This window comes from Callorhinus ursinus, unplaced genomic scaffold (genome assembly GCF_003265705.2).
Source record: "Callorhinus ursinus isolate GAN/ISIS: 27379988/994484 unplaced genomic scaffold, GSC_fseal_2.0 scaffold18, whole genome shotgun sequence".
Lineage (NCBI taxonomy): Eukaryota > Metazoa > Chordata > Mammalia > Carnivora > Otariidae > Callorhinus > Callorhinus ursinus.
The window spans coordinates 16,075,485-16,096,577 of NW_027397080.1; the positions used below are offsets into that span (position 1 = coordinate 16,075,485).

The 21,093-nt window shown below is 37.0% G+C and overlaps 1 protein-coding gene across 6 annotated transcripts in view; it reads left to right on the forward strand.

Annotated features, from left to right (window-relative positions):
- EYA3 (EYA transcriptional coactivator and phosphatase 3) overlaps positions 1 to 21,093 on the forward strand; it is a 105,657-nt gene that overhangs the window by 42,783 nt on the left and 41,781 nt on the right. For all 6 annotated transcript variants that reach the window (XM_073903106.1, XM_025855786.2, XM_025855791.2 and 3 more), the window contains 4 exons: positions 2,998 to 3,041; positions 7,619 to 7,698; positions 12,875 to 12,941; positions 15,429 to 15,565. In XM_073903106.1, coding sequence (XP_073759207.1) covers positions 2,998 to 3,041; positions 7,619 to 7,698; positions 12,875 to 12,941; positions 15,429 to 15,565 — 328 coding nt within the window. The remainder of the gene's footprint in view (positions 1 to 2,997; positions 3,042 to 7,618; positions 7,699 to 12,874; positions 12,942 to 15,428; positions 15,566 to 21,093) is intronic.

A 21,093-nucleotide genomic window follows, 5' to 3' on the forward strand; every position in this document is an offset into this window, starting at 1 on the left:
CTTTGATGTATGACTGGAAACTGTAGACTATTTTGGTTACCAGGTCATGAATACATGATCATAAAGAAAGTCTTAGGGTGAGCTAAACATAAATTCATCTCCACTATTGGAAAATTACATTATCATCTGACCTAATGTAAATACTATCATCTTTAGGTGGGAAGGACAGCACATTTTATAACAAAAGCATATATTTTGTCATTTGTGGAATTATGGCAGGCAGGTAAACTAGATAGTTGAATTTTTCTTATGTCTAACTTTGCAATTTCCAGTCAAAATGTCCATTATTTTCTTAAGTAGCTCTTTTATCTCCCACCCCTTTCAGTGGGGTTATATCATACAGTTATAATAAGTTAAATGTTTTTGTCAAAGTCTGTATATCATCCTAGGATTCCTTGATCTCCTGGTTGGTTTATGGTATCTTTTATCATAGAGAAGTTTTGAATTTTTGTATAATCAAATTATTTTTTATTTTATGGCTTTGGAATTTAATATGCTTAGTGAGAATTTATCTGCCTCAAGGGTTCTTATTTGTTTTTGTTTTTCTTCATATGCTTTTGTAATTTTATTTTTAAATTTAGAGGATTAAAAAAATTTTATTTGAGTATGGTCGACACACCATGTTATATTAGTTTCAGATGAACATGGTGATTCAGCTAGTCCCTGTGTTGTGCTGTGCTCATAAGTATGGCTGCCGTCTGTCACCACACAATGCTATTGCCAGTGTGATTGACTATATGCCCTGCACTATGCCTGTTATTCTTAGAGGGTTTCTTTTTTAAGATTTATTTATTTATTTTATTTTATTTTAAAGATTTTATTTATTTATTTGATAGACAGAGAGAGACACAGTGAGAGAGGGAACACAAGCAGGGGGAGCGGGAGAGGGAGAAGCAGACTTCCCGCTGAGCAGAGAGCCCGATGTGGGCCTCGATCCCAGGACCCTGGGACCATGACCTGAGCTGAAGGCAGACGCTTGACTACTGAGCCAACCAGGTGCCCCTTATTTATTTATTTTAGACAGAAAGAGAGAGAGAGCACACATGAGCAGGAGGAGCAGAGTGGAGGGTAGGTGAGCACGGAGCCCAGTGCAGGACTTGATCCACGACCCTGAGTTCACAACCTGAGCCAAAACCAAGAGTTGGACACCCAACTGACCATGCCACCCAGATACCCTGAGGGCTTTGTTTTTAATGCCCCCCTTTTCTTGATTTTCTCTTTATTGGTACCTATGAAAATTAAAGTAGCATTAAATATAACATATGTTGGTATGCCATAAGCAAGAAACCAAGAGTGGTTCTATTTATTTTGTCATGTTTTCTCATGAGGAATAGATGTCCATGAGAAATGTTACGGGCCTTGTATTCATCTGTACTTACTAGTTACCTTATCTGAGGAACTGCTAGACTGTTTTCCGAAGTAGCTATAGTATTTTACATTGTCAGTTTCTGGATTATTTTGTTTGAACCCATACTTGTGAAGTCTGTCTGTATCCTTTGAGTTCATTTACCTGCCTCTAGTGCCAAGGTAGCACATGCTTCCTGATTTACAGGGGGACATAATTACCCGAATCAAGGCAAACAATTTCAGAGATGTTAAATTTATTCATATTAAATAGCTATATTCCCACCTGATATTTTGTTTAAAATTACTTAACAGTGTTTCTGCCTTTTGTTAGCTTGAAATACTTTTAAGGATCCATAATTTTGTATGGCTAAGCATACTAATAAGCATGTTTCTGCTATGACTATTCTAATATTCTAATCAGAGAGCTCTAAAATCAGCTTCTTTGTAATAGGAAAGCAGGGAAATCCACTAGTAATGTTAAATGTTGATCTTCTGTTTGTGGATTCTTAAACTGTTTCAGCGGAAATGCTTTCACCTCAGAAGGAATTAGAAAAGATGAAAATCTGGAATAAAACAATAGCATGCACAATGTTTTTTAAATTGCTCGTAACCTGGGGCTCTTGGGTGGCTCAGTTGGTTAAGTGTCTGACTCTTGGTTTTGGCTCAGGTCGTGAGCTCATGGGTTGTGGGATCGAGGTGAGAAGTCTCCTTGAGTTTTTCTCTCCCTCTCCCTCTGCCCCCCCCGTCTCCCCCTTCCCTCTCTCTCTCTTTCAAAATAAATAAGTAATATCTTTTTAAAAAATTTCTCATAACCTGATAAGAATTTATCTTTATTTTTTTTAAGATTTTTATTTATTTATTGAGAGAGAGAGAGAATGGTAGAGAGCATGAGAGAGAGGAAGGTCAGAGGGAGAAGCAGACTCCCTGCTGAGCAGGGAGCCCAATGCGGGACTCGATCCTGGGACTCCAGGATCATGACCTGAGCCAAAGGCAGTCGCTTAACCAACTGAGCCACCCAGGCGCCCCAAGAATTTATCTTTATTTTTGGCATGTAAATAATTTAGGTATAAAGACATTCCTGTTTAATAAATTAATAAATGAGTAGATGATATTGAGATTGCTGTGCTTACTGTTGGATAATATAATTATGTGTCTGTTAAAAATTAAAACCAACTAGTTTGTATCCACGTTTGGATACTTGATTCTGATAAACATTTTTTTAAAGATTTTTATTTATTTATTTGACAGAGCCAGTGCGCACGCGCACTAGCACAAGCAGACTTCCCACTGAGCAGGGAGCCCAATGTGGCTTGATCCCCACACCCTGGGATCATGGCCCGAGCCAAAGGCATACACTTAGCCAACTGAGCCACCGAGGCACCCCTCTGATAAACATTTTATCTTGAGTAAAAATCTGGTAAACATTTTACCTTGAATCTGAAAAACACTTTTTTCATTAAAAAGAAAAGAGCTCATGTGAAAAACAAGTCCATCTCTAACTCTAAAATATAACAAAGGTTAATTAAATCTAAGCAAAACAAAATGAAACAGTCACCCTGTAATTTATTAATATTGGCCTGCCATTTGAATAGCTAGATGATTTCAAAAACAGATCACTATATTGATGCCTTTGTATATTAATTTTTGCAGGTGAAAAAAGCCAAGATGCAGGAATCAGGAGAGCAAACTTTAAGGTATGTAAAATTCAATTTCTTTTTAATATCTACTAACTTTTTTTTCATATGCTGATTAGTATATGGGTTTTGGGTTGACTACTCACTTCTTGAATTTTAGCATCTCAGTCTTTATGTTTTGAAATTACTTGGTTTAAGATGAAAATTTCCTTCCAATAGTTTGTCCTTGAAACAAATTAAGCGCTGATTTTTTTCTTATTCATTCATTATTTATTCAATAATATGTCCTGAACTCAGTTATCTGTCAGGTCCTGTAATATATGGAAGAGACATGACAGTAAATATTCTTCAGTCAGATGTACCGTATACAGAATGGGAAGAATAAGCAGAAATAAGGGAAATCCAAGGGATTTGGTGTTAATTACCAAATGGATATGGGATGCCTTAATCATTTGCTCCACTCCCTTTAGACAAGAGGCAGCTTTTTTTTTTTTTTAAGATTTTATTTATTTATTTGAGAGAGAGTGAGAGAGAGAGAGAGAGAGAGAGAGCACATGAGAGGGGGGAGGGTCAGAGGGAGAAGCAGACTCCCTGCCGAGCAGGAAGCCCAATGCGGGACTCGATCCTGGGACTCCGGGATCATGACCTGAGCCGAAGGCAGTCACTTAACCAACTGAGCCACCCAGGCGCCCAAGAGGCAGCTTCTTTGTACCTCATACTCTTGCTTCCACAATGCCATGGTTTTGTTTTCCACAGTTCTTACTTCCTGTTGTTTGTCTGTGAAGCAGTAACTACATCACCTCTAACATCTTAATTTCCAGAATCTTACTATTTTAGTACCACACACTGCATTCCAGCTCATGTGTCTATTCCCACACTAGCCATGTGTTATCTTCCTATGCACTTTCCGTTAAATGAGCTATCATATTTTCATTCTTAACCATTGACCCTTCCCACAAAAAAAAAGACTGGTATCTTTCTTATGCTGTTTAAATTATAAGATCTATTAATTTAACCAGTCCATTACAAATATTTTGTGAGGGACTTCTCCTTTTAACTTCTTTTCCCCTTCTTTAGCAAAACCACAACCCTGGTTAAACCAACTATCCACTTATTCCATGCTTATTTCCAATCACCTGAACTTTGTGAGAGAAAAACACCAAACTGTGCTGATCTGTTTTCATTTATAATTACATCTCAAACAGGCACTTACACTAACTCTTGGTGGTCCAGCCACCCTTCCTGCTGTGTTTTATTCCCTAGTCTCTAAAATTAACTTTCTTTGCCTCCTTTCCTCCCTCCCTCCCTCCCTCCCTCCCTCCCTCCCTTCCTCCTCTGCCTCCTTGCCTCCTGGTTCCTCCCCTTCCTTTCATCTCACCTCCCCTCCACTCTGTTCCCTTTCACTCAGCTGGGGATCTTGCTCCCCAATTCAAAGAGAAATTAGAAACAATTAGATAGGAACTACCTCATTTGCCTGTCACCAAATCTACCCATTTATCTGCTTCTCTACAATGAAGTTAATTCCTCTGTTTATATGTAAAGCTGACCCTTCCAGTTACATTATGGAACCTACCACCTTCATCTTTTCCTGCAGTTATCCCTTCTCTCTCCTTCAGTTTCTGTATTATGATAAAATATACATAACATAAAATTCACCATTTCATTCATTTTTAGATGTATAATTCATGACATTATTGCACTCACACTGTTATGCAACCATCACCACCATCCATCTCCAGAACTTTTTTCATCTTCCCAAACTGAAAATCTGTATTCATTAAATAACAGCTTTCTGCTTCCCTATTCTCCTCACTCCTGGCAACCACCACACTACTTTCTGTCTCTGATTTTGACTACTCTAAGTACCTTATATTAGTGAAATCATACAGTATTTATCTTTCTGTGACTGGTTTGTTCTGTTTAGTGCAATGTCTTCAGGGTTCATCTGTGTCCTAGCAGGTATCAGAATTTCCTTCCTTTTTAAGGCTGAATAATATTCCATTGTATGTCCATACCTAATTTTGTTTATTCATGCATTGGTTGATTGTATTGATTATTGACAAGAGTTCTATTGAATGAGAATCAGGTATTCGTGATGCTCACTTTTTGGAGTTTGGGTGTTTCTGTTTTTTGGAACATATTTTTTTTTCATCATATATACACTGTTGAGCAAAATTTATGTTTATATTACTGAAAATAATTAAATTTTGAGGCAATACATAGTTTTCCTAGATAAAATAATTTTAAATGTTTAACAAAGTGCTAGTCAATTTGCTGTATTGGCACTGTTCTTTCTTTCTTTTTTTTTTTTTTAAGATGTATTTATTTATTTGAGAGAGAGCATGCAAGTACAGGGTAAGGCAAAGGAAGAAGGAGAGAGAATCTCCAGCAGACTCCTCCCCGCTAAGTGCAGAGCCCGACACAGGGCTCAGTCTCAGGACCCTGATATCATAACCTGAGCTGAAATCAAGAGTCGGACACTCAACTGACTGAGGCACCCAGGCACCCCATTAGCACTGTTGTTTCTATTGAATCTCTAGACACTCAGTTGAATACGTAGGGGATTTTGCTATAACATAAGATTCCAGGACCATAGGATTTTATACCGTTGTATACCAGATTATACAAATATACCTTCTAAGTTACAGGGTCTAGAAATAGTCTTCCATCAGTGGGTATAACAGTGAACCCCAGACTTATCCAGGTATACACAGAAGACAAAACAGTCATTGTAGTCAGGAATGTGAAGTTCTTGTCTAGTTTTACACCCTTCTCCTGTGAATCGTATTTAAGTAGGCATGACCAGAAGTCTGTATTTTCACCGATTATTCAGGTAATTATAATAATAGGCCAGTTTGGGAAACATTGATATAACTACTCAGTATGATTTCTTCCCCTTACTCTTCAATTCCCATAGTCACATCTTGGTGAGTACATTAAATGCTATTCCAAAAATACAGGCATTTGAGTAAATAGATAAACATCATCTGGGGACTAAGCTTTAAAAATTAATTACAGAGGGACGTCTGGGTGGCTCAGTTGGTTAAGCAACTGCCTTCGGCTTGGGTCGTGATCCCAAAGTCCTGGGATCGGATCCCAAATTGGGCTCCCGGCTCAGCGGGGAGCCTGCTTCTCCCTCTGACCCTCTCCCCTTTCATGCTGTGTGTCTCTCTCTCTCTCTCTCAAATGAATAAATAAATAAAATCTAAAAAAATAATAATAATAATTACAGATGTGCCTGGCTGGCTTAGTTGGAAGAGCATGCGACTCTTGATCTCAGGTTCATGAGTTTAAGCCCCACATTGGGCATAGAGCCTACTTAAGAAAAATAAATAAATAAAAGTTAATTACAGGGCCACCTGGCTGGCTCAGTCAGAAGAGCATGCAACTCTTGATCTCAGTGCTGAGTTCAAGCCCCTGCTGGGTGTAGAGATTACTAAAATAAATAAATAAACTTAAAAAAAAAGTTAATTACCTCTGAGGAAAAATTGTTTGAAAATTCAGAATATATCGGGGGGAAAATCTTGATATTATACTTGAATATTAGAGGTCCATTCAGAAAAGAGATGAGAGCTTTAAGAATTTTGATGCTGTGTATTTTTTATATAAATAACATTTCTTTTAAAAATTTTACTGTGTAGAAACTACTCTTACCTTTTATTAGTCTTATCTTTGGAGATATATGGAGCCTCTGGTACAGTGTTCACTTCTCCCTAGAGTATAGAATAGCAAAGCAGATTTCTTTCTAAGGAAAATGAATGTGGGAAGGATGCCTGGGCTGGGGTGAAGTTGTAATATAATAATAACGGCTATGGTTATATTGCATTTACTCTGTTCTAGTCTCTAAGTACTTTTCATATATTAGCTCATTAATCCGTATAACAACCCTATGTGTTAGGCTCTGTTATTGTCCCTCTTTGACAGTTGAAACTGGGGTACAAAGAAGTTCAGCCCAAGTCATTAAGCTAGTTTTGGCAGAGTAGAATATGAATGCAAGCAATCTAACTCAAGAATCTGTACCCTTAACCACTATGCTATCCTGGTAATTGAGAGAATAACTGGAGAGTAGAAAGTAAGGTAGAAGGAAGAAGGAAGACATTGTGAGGGATGAAAGTTAGTAAAATCTCCATTCCAGAATTCCAGTGAGAATTTTGCCATCATTAAAGTGTCTAACATAATGATTTGTTCTCCCAGTTTATGTGATTTACCTTTTGTAATTTCTGAGTTCTCCTTATAACTTAAAAAAAGATATTGCTCAGGGGATATGATAACAAATTAAAAAAAATTTTTTTAATTGGAGGAAAAGAGAAATACAGTAGAATGAACAATTTTAAGGTTCAGAACCCCCTTCTTGGAAGCAAGCATGTGTAATTTGAGAAAAACTTCTCAAGTAGTTATGAGAACCACTCTCTGAAATCAGACTCTCCCCACTTTCCTGTGGAACTTTGGAAACAAAGTGACAGCGCAGTTTGGTTTGGTTTTTTTGTTTGTTTGTTTTAGAATAATGATACCATAGAGAAGACTTACTTTTCCTCTTACTTGTATAGCCTAGGGAGAGAAATGGGTTTGACGTAATCACTTTTAGCCACACAGCAAGTCCATGAGGGGCTAATGTGTATTCATTTTGGTTCTCTCAGTCAAGTGAGCAGCCCTGAAGTCAGTGATCAGAAACCTGAAACTTCAAGCCTTGCTTCAAACCTGACCATGTCAGAGGAAAGTAAGTACTATATTCTATGCATGATGAAAGAGGTATTCCTATATATGGGTGATGCTGTTCTTTTATAATTGGTTTTCACCGATTGACTTGTTTGTCCCATATATCCGGAAGCCTTTCCTGTCCGTGTGTGTGTGTTTTCATCCTTATGCTCTCATATAAGCTTTATTTGACATACCAGCTGAGGAACAAAATCTCATGGAATCCATTTACCTGAGGAGTCACACTTGGTGATTTTATTTTTGTTTTGTTTCGAAGTTGGATGTTCTAAAGGTATTACTGCCTTACTCAAAATCAGAAAAGTTTGTGGGCCAAGCTCTAACTGCTCCTCCAGAGACACTGATGTTTCTCCACCTTCTAATAACCAAATGACTCTACCTATCCATCTGTGCCAAAAAAGAAAAGTAATCCCCTTAAGAGCCCAAAATTGATACTGGGCCCTGGGGGGAGATCCAGCCCAATAAGATACATCCTCCACTCACCAACCTGCTTTCTCCTATAGAAAAGATACTTTCATATAATGGACAAAAGTTTGTAGAGTGTTCTGGGTTTGTTTTTTTTTTGCAGAAATGTAAGTTTTCTCTAGCATACCCACATATGCCCCCAGGTTGCCTCCATAGGACAAATAGTCATCCCTGGAACTAAATATCAGTGCTTCTCCATATTTTACCACATACTTTAAAAGAATAAATTTGTATAAGACACTTTTTAAAAAGACACTTGTTTAGGGGATTTTTCTTCTCTTAAATGGTTATGCTTAACTTGACGTACTTCCATGTATTAGAAAATGATATGTCTTTAAAAAAAAGGATAGGGGAAGGAAGGAAATAGTGTATTTTGAGCTATGTATATTATTTCCTCAAAGGTACTATTCTAGTGGTTCTCCAGCTCTTAGTGTACTTAAGAATCATCTGGAGTGCTTGTTTGTAATGTAGAATTCTGGCCTCATTTTCAGAGATTATCATTCAGATCAGATCTGATATGGATGGGAATCTACATTTTCAAGAAGATAGCTAGGTGATTCTGATGCATATGAGAAACTGTCCAGACTGTGAGAAACTGCTCTAATCAGGAAAAAGTCTCTCTGATTTTTTTAATGTCCCACTCATCCCCAAGAAAAAGACCTGTGTCTTATATATTCCAGGGCCAGGAAGTAAGTTGAGTCTTCTTGCTCCTTCCAGACCATTTCTCTTTCTCTTTTTCCCTCCAAAAACTCTAGTTCCTTTGAAGTTTATATTTATGCCTCCTCTACCTTTCTGAACTCCTAGTCATTTTGCTCTTTAAAGACTAGGTCTTCTTGGTTTTCTTCTCCATCCAAACTCTTACTCTTCTTGGTGATTTCAAAATCCATGTAGATGACCTGTCCAATACCTGTCATCATATCTGTCGGCCTTTATGGCCCTTCTTACTCCATATGGATTCTTGTGGCTGTTTATTATAATTGTTCCCTTACAAATACCTTTGATAACTTTGCCTCTTGTACTCTCCTTGCTAAACCCGTCCTAATTTAATACTCTCCATCTGCCCTTTACGTACATTCACATAGCTAAACATTATTGGATAAAATATATACCTAGCTGACTTACTACTCACAAGGCCTCAAGTAGGCACCCAGCATGCTTGGAAATCCTACTACATTTCCCTAATGAATTTTACCTTTTGATATTTCACAGCACTTACTTTCCTCTTCAAGTACCCATATCCTCACTTACCTTTCGTCATTCTTAACCGACGGCTCTATTGCAAATAGAAGTTGTCAGACAAGAAACCTCCTTATCCTCCCACCACCACCAAATCATCAAGCCTACCTGCATTTGTACCCATGTTTTCTTGCTTCATTCTTACCAGGACGGAAATAGTATTCTTGCTCCTGTCAACAGTAGGACCTTTTATTTGGGCTCTGTAGCTAACCCTTTCTTACCCTCCACAAGGACTTTGGTATTGTTTTAACTAAGACTGCACCTGCATCATCACATTCTTCTTCTCTTCTTAATCCTTCCTATCAGTAAAGAGACATGACACAGTACCTGCCATTTTTTTTTATTAACATTTGGATTTTAAAAGCAACTTTCTAGCTTTACTTATAATTTCACAACAATGTTTAAACTTTTCTAGTCAAAAAAAAAAAAGCTTATTGTATTAGGGCGCCATCCCCTTTTGGAATTATTTCAGTATAATTAAAAAGAACCTTTTTAACACAAAACACTTGTTGGTAAAGTGGTTGCTTATGTGGTCTTTTGATGAGGATGTTGAGATTTTTTAACTTTTAAAACTTTCTTGCTTTTTTGATATCGTTTCCCTTTCTTTTGCTTTTTCTTTTGGCTGACCTGTTTGTCCCACTCTTGAATCAGTTTTTTCACATCGAGGTTTAGACATGTTTGATCCCCATTCTTCATTGTCGCAATGATTTCAGTTTTCTCACAATAAGAACTTGGGGCAAATTGTATAAGGTCCTTTACGAATTTTGACTAGATTGTTCTTTGGCTTGTGGTGATGCAGGAATAGCATCTATTCCTCATTGTTGGGGCTCTTTTGCCTGCAATCCTGTGGTCCAATCTCCTTCCACCACAAGAACAGGGAAGGCTTTTGAGGATCCACGTAAGCGCACAGGAGCATCTGCCATTTTATTTATTTATTTGTTTGTTTGTTTGTTTGTTTTTTAAAGATTTTATTTATTTGAGAGAGAGAGAGCACAAGTGGCGGTAGGGTCAGAGGGAGAAGCAGACTCCCTGCTGAGCAGGGAGCCCGACAGGGGACTCAATCCCGGGACTCTGGGATCATGACCTGAGCCGAAGGCAGTCGCTTAACCAGTTGAGCCACCCAGGCGCCCGTATCTGCCATTTTAAAACACAAACAAAATCCTCCTTTGGCTCCATGTTCCCCACTAGTTACAGACCTGTTCTTTTTTCCATGACCCATTGGAACTTCTGGAAAGAGTTGCCCTTTCTTGTTTCTTGCCTCCCATTCATTCTTCAGGCCTCTCAAATTTAGCTTCTGTCACCACTCTTCCAGTGAAATTGCTCCTCTCAAGGTCATTAGTTAACTTGCACTTATTCTGAGAGTAGTGGAACATCTACTGGATGTTTCTTCTCATACTCTGCCTCTCACCACTTTTCCTCCCACCTTTCTCTTTTGTTGGTCCTTCTTCCTCTGCCTGAACTCTGAATGTTGGGCCTCAGGATTTATTTCTAGTCCAGCATTCTTTTCTCTTTCTGCATTCTCTCATCCACCACATTACTTTAAATATTGTATACATTGCTGATGAATTCCAAATTTATATTTCCAGTTTGACTTCTCCCCTGATTTCATTTGTATATCCAACTGCCTATTTGACATCACAACTTAGATATCTTAAAGGAAAGTCATACTTAAAATGTGGGAAAGCTTTTGGGATACCTGGGTGGCTCAGTTGGTTAAGCATCTGCCTTCGGCTCAGATCATGATTCCAGGGTCCTGGGATCAAGTCCCACGTCAGGCTCCTTGCTCAGCAGGGAGCCTGCTTCTCTCTCTCCCTCTGCCTGCTGCTCCCGCTACTTGTGCTTGCTCACTCTCCCTGACAAATAAATAAATAAAATCTTTAAAAAAAAATGTGGGAAAGCTTTTTATTCCCTTAGCCTCCCTCAAATCTCTTCTTTTCCCAAACTGCCCCATCTTAGGAAGTGGTTTCACTGTCCCTCCAGTTTCTTAAGCCGAAAACATAGAAATTATCCCATGTTCCCGTTTTCTTCATTCCTTACGTACAGATCCATCAGAATGTCCTGTTTTACCTTCAGAATGTATTTCAAGTTTGCACCTCATCTCCACTGCTGCTAATTCTGATATTATAGCAGTATTATGCCTTGACTGTTTATAATCCTTTCACGGTTCCTAAGTACTGCAAAGATAAAGCCTCATTCATTCTTTAAAGAAGTAAATATCAGCCTAAATCTCCCAGGATGTTTTGTCAATCTCTTCTAGAATTAAATCAGAGGAGGAAAAGGGTTTGGGTTTGGAAAGTAGTTGTCAGCAGGGAAGGAACCATCATGCAGAATTCAAATAAAGTTATATTCTCTGTGATGGATGTGAAGAACTTTAGACTAATTGAGATCTCTTTCATTTTTGTCAAAATTATTATGGATGAATGTGGTCTACAAATTTCCAGTAATTATTTTTAAAGACCTTGAACAATGGCAGTGGACAAGACGTCAATTTGCCTTACTATTGGCCATGAATTGGCCCCTTGTGTGCTCTTGACCAGAGTTCCCTTTTTAGTTCAGACACTCAGGAAACCCAGGTAGACGTAAAGTTAGTTGGTTTTACTCTTAATCCTTATTAATAGTAGAACAGCCTCCTTTTCAGATGTTGAAGGAAGTACTTGGACAGTTCAGGGGTCTGGTACAGGTTCTTTCTGATATAACTCTGTCTACAGCATGGACTGAAAGAGTGCCTAGTGAATAGGATTCTGCTACCTGTCAGACTTGAGTTGAATATTTACAGATGAAATCATGAGGGTTAAACCTGCACAGCAGCTATTTTAGATGAAGTCATAGGGGTCAAGAGGACACTAGCTATGAAAGTTTCTACTTGATGGTTCATCAGAGCATCACATCAGTTCCTCAGATCTGTCTTTGCTTTGCCAAACTTGAAAGCCTTCACCACAGAGCTGAAAAAATAGTGGTATGGAAGCATACTTGCATCTTTTGCTGCATTGTACACAGCAGTAGCAACAATTTTCTAATAGAATGGAGTACTCCCCATCCCCCCAAATCTGTCTTCCTGCAAGTCATTCTTAGGGCTTTTTATTCACATGAGTGGAAGCACTCAGAGAACGAATAAGCTGAAGAAGTGTAATGCGGTTTCTTAGCTATGGATCTTGCTTTTTAAGTTTGCCTGTGAGCACAGTGAAAGCTTAGGAAGTTACTTCATCTGTGGCTTTAGATCAGTGATGGATAAAGATAGAGATCAACTGGTACTAACCTTCAGCTCTTTCCCATACCCCCCACATTCTGGCTTTTACTGTCTCAAAGTCTCTAAACCCATTACTGTAAGAGGGATTTTCTACTGCTTAGTCGTTCTAAATTTCTCATGTCCAAGCTGTAATCTGTTATTTAGTTTGAAAGACTCTACAATGAGATATGCAATTTTCTCATTTCATTTTTGAAATGTTCTAACTTTTTACCTGATGATATCTTTCTTTCAGTTATGACATGCACCGATTACATCCCTCGCTCATCCAATGATTATACCTCACAAATGTATTCTGCAAAGTAAGTTCAATAATTATTTCAAAAATCTATATGCCTTTTCTCTAGGTTCATTTCAAAATTTAATTTGATATTTAAATTATTAAGTGGACATTTAACTTCATTTCACCTCTCATGTTTTCTGACCCTACTCCACTTTTTTTATTCCCTCTAAATGTAGAGTCTTTGTAACATGCTTTTAAAAAGTAGATGGTTGCCTGGAATAGATCACTGTTACCCAGGAGCTTGCTGTAAATGAATGGCCACTGAAAATGAAAAATACTGTTCGTGATCAAAGCATATCAGTGACTGACCTCTGGTCATTCTCTCTTTCCTCTACCTTCCTAGATCAATAAACACAGCACAAGCCAGCCTCCTAGTGGGACTTCTCAGCCTAATCTTTGTTCAGTTTCTTGCTTTAGGAATGTCCTCAAAGTAGAATTAGGCTTAAAGTTAGGCTTAGCGGGTTGAAGTCACTAAGAGGCAACGTTTTGGGCCTTCAACAGGTAAGATCAGCATTTAAGATCCACAAGCTAATCATCTCCAAGATGAGCAGGTACAGAACTGGGTGTATGCCAAACTAGCAAATGGGCGTTGATAAAGAGTGAGCCTGCACATACGTCGATAGATACGTGTGAGTGTGTTTATTGAAGTTGGATGTATTCCCAGGTGCTTACATAGGCAGAACACATAAAGGAATTGGTAACAGAGGTGACTGATACCTATGGGACTGTTTATAAAAAGAAAACTGGCATTTTTTTTTCCTTTTTGTGCTTGTTTATACCTTTTGAATTTTTCATCAGTTAACAAATAACTAAAAGGTCAATTCAATGAGTTCTCCAAATTCTAATCTGGTATTTAACACTAATAGCAATTGGAGCAGTTGTTTTCATATGATTTTCTTCTGTGAAATGACTGAACCTATTCTCTGAGATCATTATGAAGGAAATAAGAAAATACTTTGAGCTATAAAGACACTACAGGAAAAAAGGATATTATGATCTTTAACATATCTGGAGATCAATCCATTTGAAGTCACAAAGATTTTAAATTATTCCCATGTGACTTGATTAACAGCTACAACCTGAGCTATTTCTTGGTTCAGATCTAGCTAAGAACAGATGTGAAGATGGAGGTGCTTTTCCAAATTCATCTGCCTATTCAAAAAATAATTTACATACCTTTTGCATTCAGGACACCTTATTAGCTATGCATTCTCTCTTAATTCAGACCTCTTTAGCACTTATGTGAACCATTGCATTATAGCTATTTTTTAACTCTACTTCAACTTTCTACCCCTTCTAACCCATTTTACAAAGGAGTGTCAAACTGATCTTTATTCAAGAACAGCTCTGATCTTGTCACTCTTTGCTCAGTAATTTTGGTGACTCCCAGTTGTTTCAGATTGGTCTGAACTCAGCCTGGTATTCAAGGTCTTTGCTATCTTTCCTTCTTTTGCTACTCCCCTTCACTTTATATATGTCCTTTAATATAATCTATGCTCCTTAGAGGCTTAAGCCCTGTTTGCCTTCCTCTGTACCTTTGCCAGAGTTTTTCTCTTTTCCTTGAACACCCTTTCTTTCCCATTTCTGCATGTCTTATTTGCTCAGCTCACATACTGCTTCTTTATAGCCTTACTTCATTTTCCTTTCCCCCAAAGCTGAAAAAAATGTTTTCCCCTTCTGAAACATTCCTTTCTCCGAATATTTTTATTGTTCAGATTTATGTGGTACACAAAACGCTTGCATTGTAAGTACAGCATAATACCAAATAAAATAACTGGTATCTAAATATTCAGTGCACAAAGCGTGGGACCATTTTATTGCATGGATGAAATGACCAGGTCATTTAGCTAAAGTCCCAGAAGTTTTACTGCTGAATTCAAATTCCCTAGCTAAACCTGATGTGGTTGGCTGCAACTAATGGCAGTATACTCTGGCTTAAACATCAGTAGGGAGATTCTGAATCCTGCCTGGGACTTCTCAGATTTTATTAGTTATCTGGCTCCTGTTTTGTAGGCTTGATCTGGGGATATTGGGGCCCACCCCTACTCCCTGTTCTTTGATGTGTAGTGGTTGCTTGCCTTTTCTCTGCCAGCCTAACCCTCTCTCAAGTCCTGCTCTCCCTCTTAGAACTTGTTTGGCCCAGAGGGCTGGGTGGAGAATAAGAACCAAATGTTGAGTCCCAATCTGTCCAGTTTTTGGTTACATTAGGCGTTCATTCTATCTACAAGTTTGCATGTAGTATATCACAAATGGTTGTAGCATAGTAATTGGACCTTGGGAGGATATTTGGAATTACTAAATTTCCCATAAAAATGTTTCTTAGGTGATAGTAAAATCTGGAAAGGAAAAATTAGTTCTACCTTCTGACCGTAGTAAGAGACATTGTATGTGGAAGGTTAGTCTCCTCATTGCTGATTTTTTGCTTTTAGTGGTATTAACTATTTCCTCTGTTTTTCATTAAAAATAAATCACACATGAAAGTTTTTATTTTCTTGAACTTTTCTAGACCTTATGCACATATCCTCTCAGTTCCTGTGTCGGAAACTGCTTACCCTGGGCAGACTCCGTACCAGACACTACAGCAGTCTCAACCCTATGCTGTCTACCCTCAGGCAACCCAAACATATGGACTACCTCCTTTCGGTAAGGCATTCTATTATAAGCAGTTTCTGAGGGTGTTGATTTTTATCCCCCAGAAACTTCGATCTTTCCCCAAAAATCAAGTATGCCTAATCAGGAAGCTGAAAGATGATGGGTTGTTCTTTACAGAGTACCTACTCAGTTACAAGTTTGATAGAAGCTGGGTGTGTAACTTTCCAACAGTATGTTTGCTGCATATTAAATAAAATCATAACTTTCAATACTCATTTGTGTCTCTGCCAAAATTTAGCCATTTCCAAGGTACTAAATCTTGACTATAAAGCTTGGAATCTTTAAGTGTTTGGGAAACTCTTTGAGGAATTACTATTTCTTTATATAAAACATGTTACCATGGTTAGATAAGCATAATAAATATATTTTGAGGTGATTCATTTTCCTGCTAAAACTCGGTAATCTAAATATCCAGATAGAGTATGCCTTATAGTGTACTCTCCTTTTTTTTTGGTCAATTTCTCCCTCTTTTCCTCCCTCGTTCCTAAACTGATCAGTTGTTGCTCTGCTGAACCAACAAGTCATCTTAGAATGAGGAGAATCCCCAATTTTATATAGCCTTATCTTGTGCTTTGTTTGTTCTGTGGTTTTAGGTATGTTGGACATGAACTGTGAATTAGATTGATTTACTAGAAGTCAGTTTGAGACTCTCTGAGCACTTAACATCTGTGCTGATTTTTCTCTGTGTGTGTAAGTTGATAGATATATGCAGTGTGCTTTATTGTCCCTTTTCTAGTTTCCTAGAACCAGTGTTAGAAAATTGAGAGAATACTGTATTATTTTCACATATGCAGCATGTTAATAAAATTATATCTCTGTAGCCTTTACTGAAACTAGCTGGAAATTAGATCTTCTAAACAGATCGCCACAGATTCTGGATGTATTGGTGTTGCCTGCTTTTGGTTTCTACGTTCCTGCTTTACCTGGCCCATTTGGCTAGTCCTTTATGATAGTGACAGCTTTCTTAGTTTAGGCTTGCCTTGGCTCCTGATAACTACTAGAAACAAAAATGGTAGGTTATATATTAATGATAGTGGTAGTTGATAACTTCATGGAAGAAGACAAACAGAAATGCTCTTGTTTCCCCATCAGTATTAGCCAGTATACTAAAATCTTAAATTTGTTATATATTTAACCAGCCAAGACTGAGCAGTCCTTTTGGAAATGGGATTCTCTGTGAATATGTTTGTGCTTATATCTTTGTGCATATTTTAAAGCTAATTTTTCAACAGCTGACTAGTAAAAGCTAGCAAGTATAAAGTAAGTATTTTTATATCAGTTTTTTACCTTCTGTTTTGATTGAAATTCATTATTAGCAAGCCCAGAACCATTTATGACATTGTTGAACTGTTGGTCATTCCTGCTGTTCAGTATTTAATAAAACTCTATTATATCTCTGATCTCAGATTATGGAATACCTAACATAGTGCCATGTGCATGTTATGGTATCTTTTATGATCACTGCATTTCCCTTGTATTAAAGAAAGAAAAAAAATTCTGTATAATAGGTCCTTGGTAAAAACTTGAAACTGTTTATATTGTAAAGAAATATTGGTAATAACAGGCTCTTTCATTAATCTGGTTTTGTTTAATATTTGGGAGTGAGGGAGACTTGTTTCATAAATTCTTCTATCAGTATTTCAAAGAAAGAGAATCAGCTAAATCTGACTCTTAAGTAATATATGAAGCTTACTGGAGGGAGACTTAGGTTGGGGCAATGTGAATAGTAGATGTGGCATATTCTCAGAACTTGTTGAGGAAATTATAGACATGACTTTTTTTAAAAGTGTGTTCACTCAGTGTAAAATACTCTTTCTTTCTTCTTGTGAAGATTTGGCAATTTTATCTTAGTGCTGCCTGTTAGCACTAAAATTAGATTAAGTAGTCTGTTATTTTATGTCAGATGTAAACAGGGCTTTGGGAAATCTCGTTATAATAATATCTAATGTTTATGAAATGCATTATATACCATGCAGTATTCTGGGAACAAGTACCTCACGCTTTACAGTATTGTCTTATTTAATCTTAGAACAATCCTAGGGAGTAAACAGTAGCATTATCCCTTTTTATAGATGAGGAAACAGGCTGAGAAGGATCAAGTGACTAGCCTGAGGTCATACAATTAGGAAATGCCTGGGTTTAGAATTGAACCCAGGTCTGTTTAATTCCAGAAGTGCTCGTAAGTTTAGTCTGTGTCTCAGAGTTGAGTTTGAAATTTAAAAATGTTCCTCCTCTTGATGAAAGAAGAAAAGACTAGAGGAAATCTAGGAGGCTTATACTGTGAGCAGTCTGTAAAAGTAAAGGAATAGTGGTCATATTCTTTTTAAGAACTCCATAGAAATGTAGTGGAATGGCAGAAAGAGAATTCGAGGGTTAACTTCCAGTGATCTCAGTGAACATGTGGGAGGAAAGGGGCACCCATTTATTTTTAGGAGCTCATAAAAGATTACCTTAGCTGCCACTATTCAGCTTCTTTTGAAAGAACTCTGATGTGAGATGGAGATTTGGTAATACTATTAAGAACCTTAAGGATGTTCATGCTATTTCCCCCAGTAATTTCACTTCTAGGGATTTATCCTATGGAACTAATTAGAGATACCCACAAATTTTCAAACCAAGATACGCATCACAGCATTATTTATAACAGCAAAAGATTGGAAGCAGGCTACATTTTGAATTGAAAGGTGTGTGTTAAATTGCAATGTATCTATAGAATGGAAAACTTAGAAATCATATTCTTATAAATTCACACTCTTAAAGAATATAGAGCATCTTGAGAAAAGTTTATTAAAAAAAGCATTATGTAAAACTAAAAGCAGTATAATACGCCAAGTTAATATTTTTTAAAAATATATACATAAAGAAAAATTTGGAAGAAAAATGTGAATGTTGCAGTACAGGCACTACAGATTTGATCTCTGTTATGACAGAACCACGTAAGGCAAGGACATAGTTGCATTATGCACAGGTTTCAGGTAATACAGTCCCGTACAAAAGCAAGAACTGCCTGTATTTTTTTTTCTGTGCAATGAGACTGTGCAATTTTTTTTCTTTTACTTTCTATGTTTTCTTCATTTTCTGTAACATACATCTACTCCCTTTATAATTAGGAAAAATACTCAGATTAAATTACTTAGTATTTGTAATAGCTCATCCCAGTGAGCTATCGAATCAACAAACCAAGATGTTCTTTTATGTGTTTTTTCCTGAGCATTGGCATATACCTCAGTTCCTAACCAAACTAATTTTTCTCTAAAGATCCACTACTCTGATATGTATTACTATAAACTGAGCTGCTCCAGATTAGTTTGGTTAGTGACTAACCAAGGGTGAAGTGTTTGTGCTGAGAAACTTGGGTAGAGTTTGTGATAAGACCCCACCGTGGGGCGGTAAGAGGAAAGCACTCAGAGACAGGCTTCATTTGCCATTGTTACGCCAGCTGTTGTTACACATCAGGCCCTTGGTGCTTAAAATGACTTGATAAGCTTGGTAGTTACAGGAAAAGAGCAGTGGACTAGGAGTCGGGAAACTAGGATTTGGTTTCATCTTCACTATGGGCAGTATTGCTCTACAGTCAGATCATTTGGTCATGCTGCCTGTGACTTGGAATTGTGGGAAGGGCGCTTTTAAAGGAAGATATTTATATGCTTTCAGAGCAAGGCTACCATGAAGCCAGAGGTGGTATTCATATGGTCTTTTATTCTTCTATTCTTTGTAAAATAATTGTATTTTAAATATCAACTTCATGTTTCTGGTCAAAAACATTCAAAACTACCATAAGTAGCCATTTCCCTACTTGCCTTGGACATTTTGCCCTGGTTTTTGACCTTATAAGAAGGGCCAGTTCATAGACATTTTATATTTTGAAACTTAAATACATACTAAGTAATGAGACTGGCAAAATATTTACAGGTAATACTATTCTCATTAATAAGATTGTATTTTCGTGCAGTGTAATCTGAGTGTGTTCACAGATTCAACACCTCAGATTTAAAACCTATTTAGAAAAAAAAATCACACTGATTACAATAAATCTGAAAGTTATTGTGACATTGAAATGGCAGTTTGTTTCCTAAAAAATGTGATACTCAACCAGGAAGAATCATGGCACTGATATTCAAATTTCACATAAATGTTTAAAAAATAACACTTTCAATATTTTTAGTGTTGAAATTTAGGTTTAGTTAGGACTTTAACTGTGGCTAATGATCATAAGCTAACCATGGAATGGGGGCCAACCCTCCTAATGCATGCTAGAGATGATGGTATTGTTCATTCTCCTCAAATAAGTTATTTCATGTGTTTAATAGGTGAGAAAAGAATATGACTTTTTTGTGTGTGTTTTGACTTTGGAACAAGGCAATTGCCACATCCCATGTCAAAATACATCTCCCTTACATTTACTAATCAACAAATTTTACAGATCTGAGTTTCACCTAGATATCTCAGTGCCCTGGTGAAGCAGAGGACTCTATTATCAGTGCATTATATTTCTGTAAATTCAATATTAGATTAGAAGTGAATGAAATGAGTTAATATTGAATTTGAAGCTGTGGCTGACCTTGGTATTGATTTCTGACCTGGAATGTGATTGATGAACCTTCTTGGACCTAATTATTAGCTTCAACTGCACTGATCCACCAGCCATAGCTGTTCAGAACACAGTGAACAACCAGACAGTAAGATTTTTTATAGATAGATTTTTGTATAGCCAAAATTGTCACTAAAACTGTTCACCATAAAGGACATCCTTAGGCTGTCATGTAGAATCAAAGCTTCATTTATGGTTTCTTAGTTTACTGCAAATGAAAAAGGAGATAAAGTGAGAAGCAAGAGAATGTCAAGTGACAAGTCGCAGAGAAAAAAACAAAATGATATAGAACTATAACTGAGTTCTATTTAGTACTAAACAAATGTCTTTACATATCCCAGTAGCCTCTGAGGGTGTCTCTGTAATATATATAGCACAGCACACTATTAATCTTTGTGACAATAATTCTGAGAAAATCTAAAGGTACGTTCACTATTTCCTCCCTGCAAAGAAGGCAGGAAAAGATATAAATATATTTTAGAAAGATTGTCATTCAGGAGCATTGTGATAAAAATAAAATAAAAGTGAACAGCTATGAAATTTATCAGTATGAGAGATTTACATGTTCTGACTTGGAAAGATGTCTTTCACAGGTATGTGGAAAAGCAAATTATGAACAGTATGTATAACATCCCATTTTTATTAAAAAGAAAAAAGATTAGTAAATACATAGAAGAAATCTAAGTGACTTCTGCAAACTGTTAATAGTGCTTAAGTCTGGATGCTGGGATTATTATGACTTTATTTTTTCTAAGTTATATATTTCTGTAATGTTTTTAATTTATAAAAATAAGCAAGTATGTCTTTCCTAATCAGAAGAAACAGGTGACAAAATAACCAGCTTAAGAAGGCAGAAAAGTACTTAATACATTTTAGAAAGATTTGGTGCTTGTTTAATGGGTAAGTGAATTTTAAACTTATGTGGAAT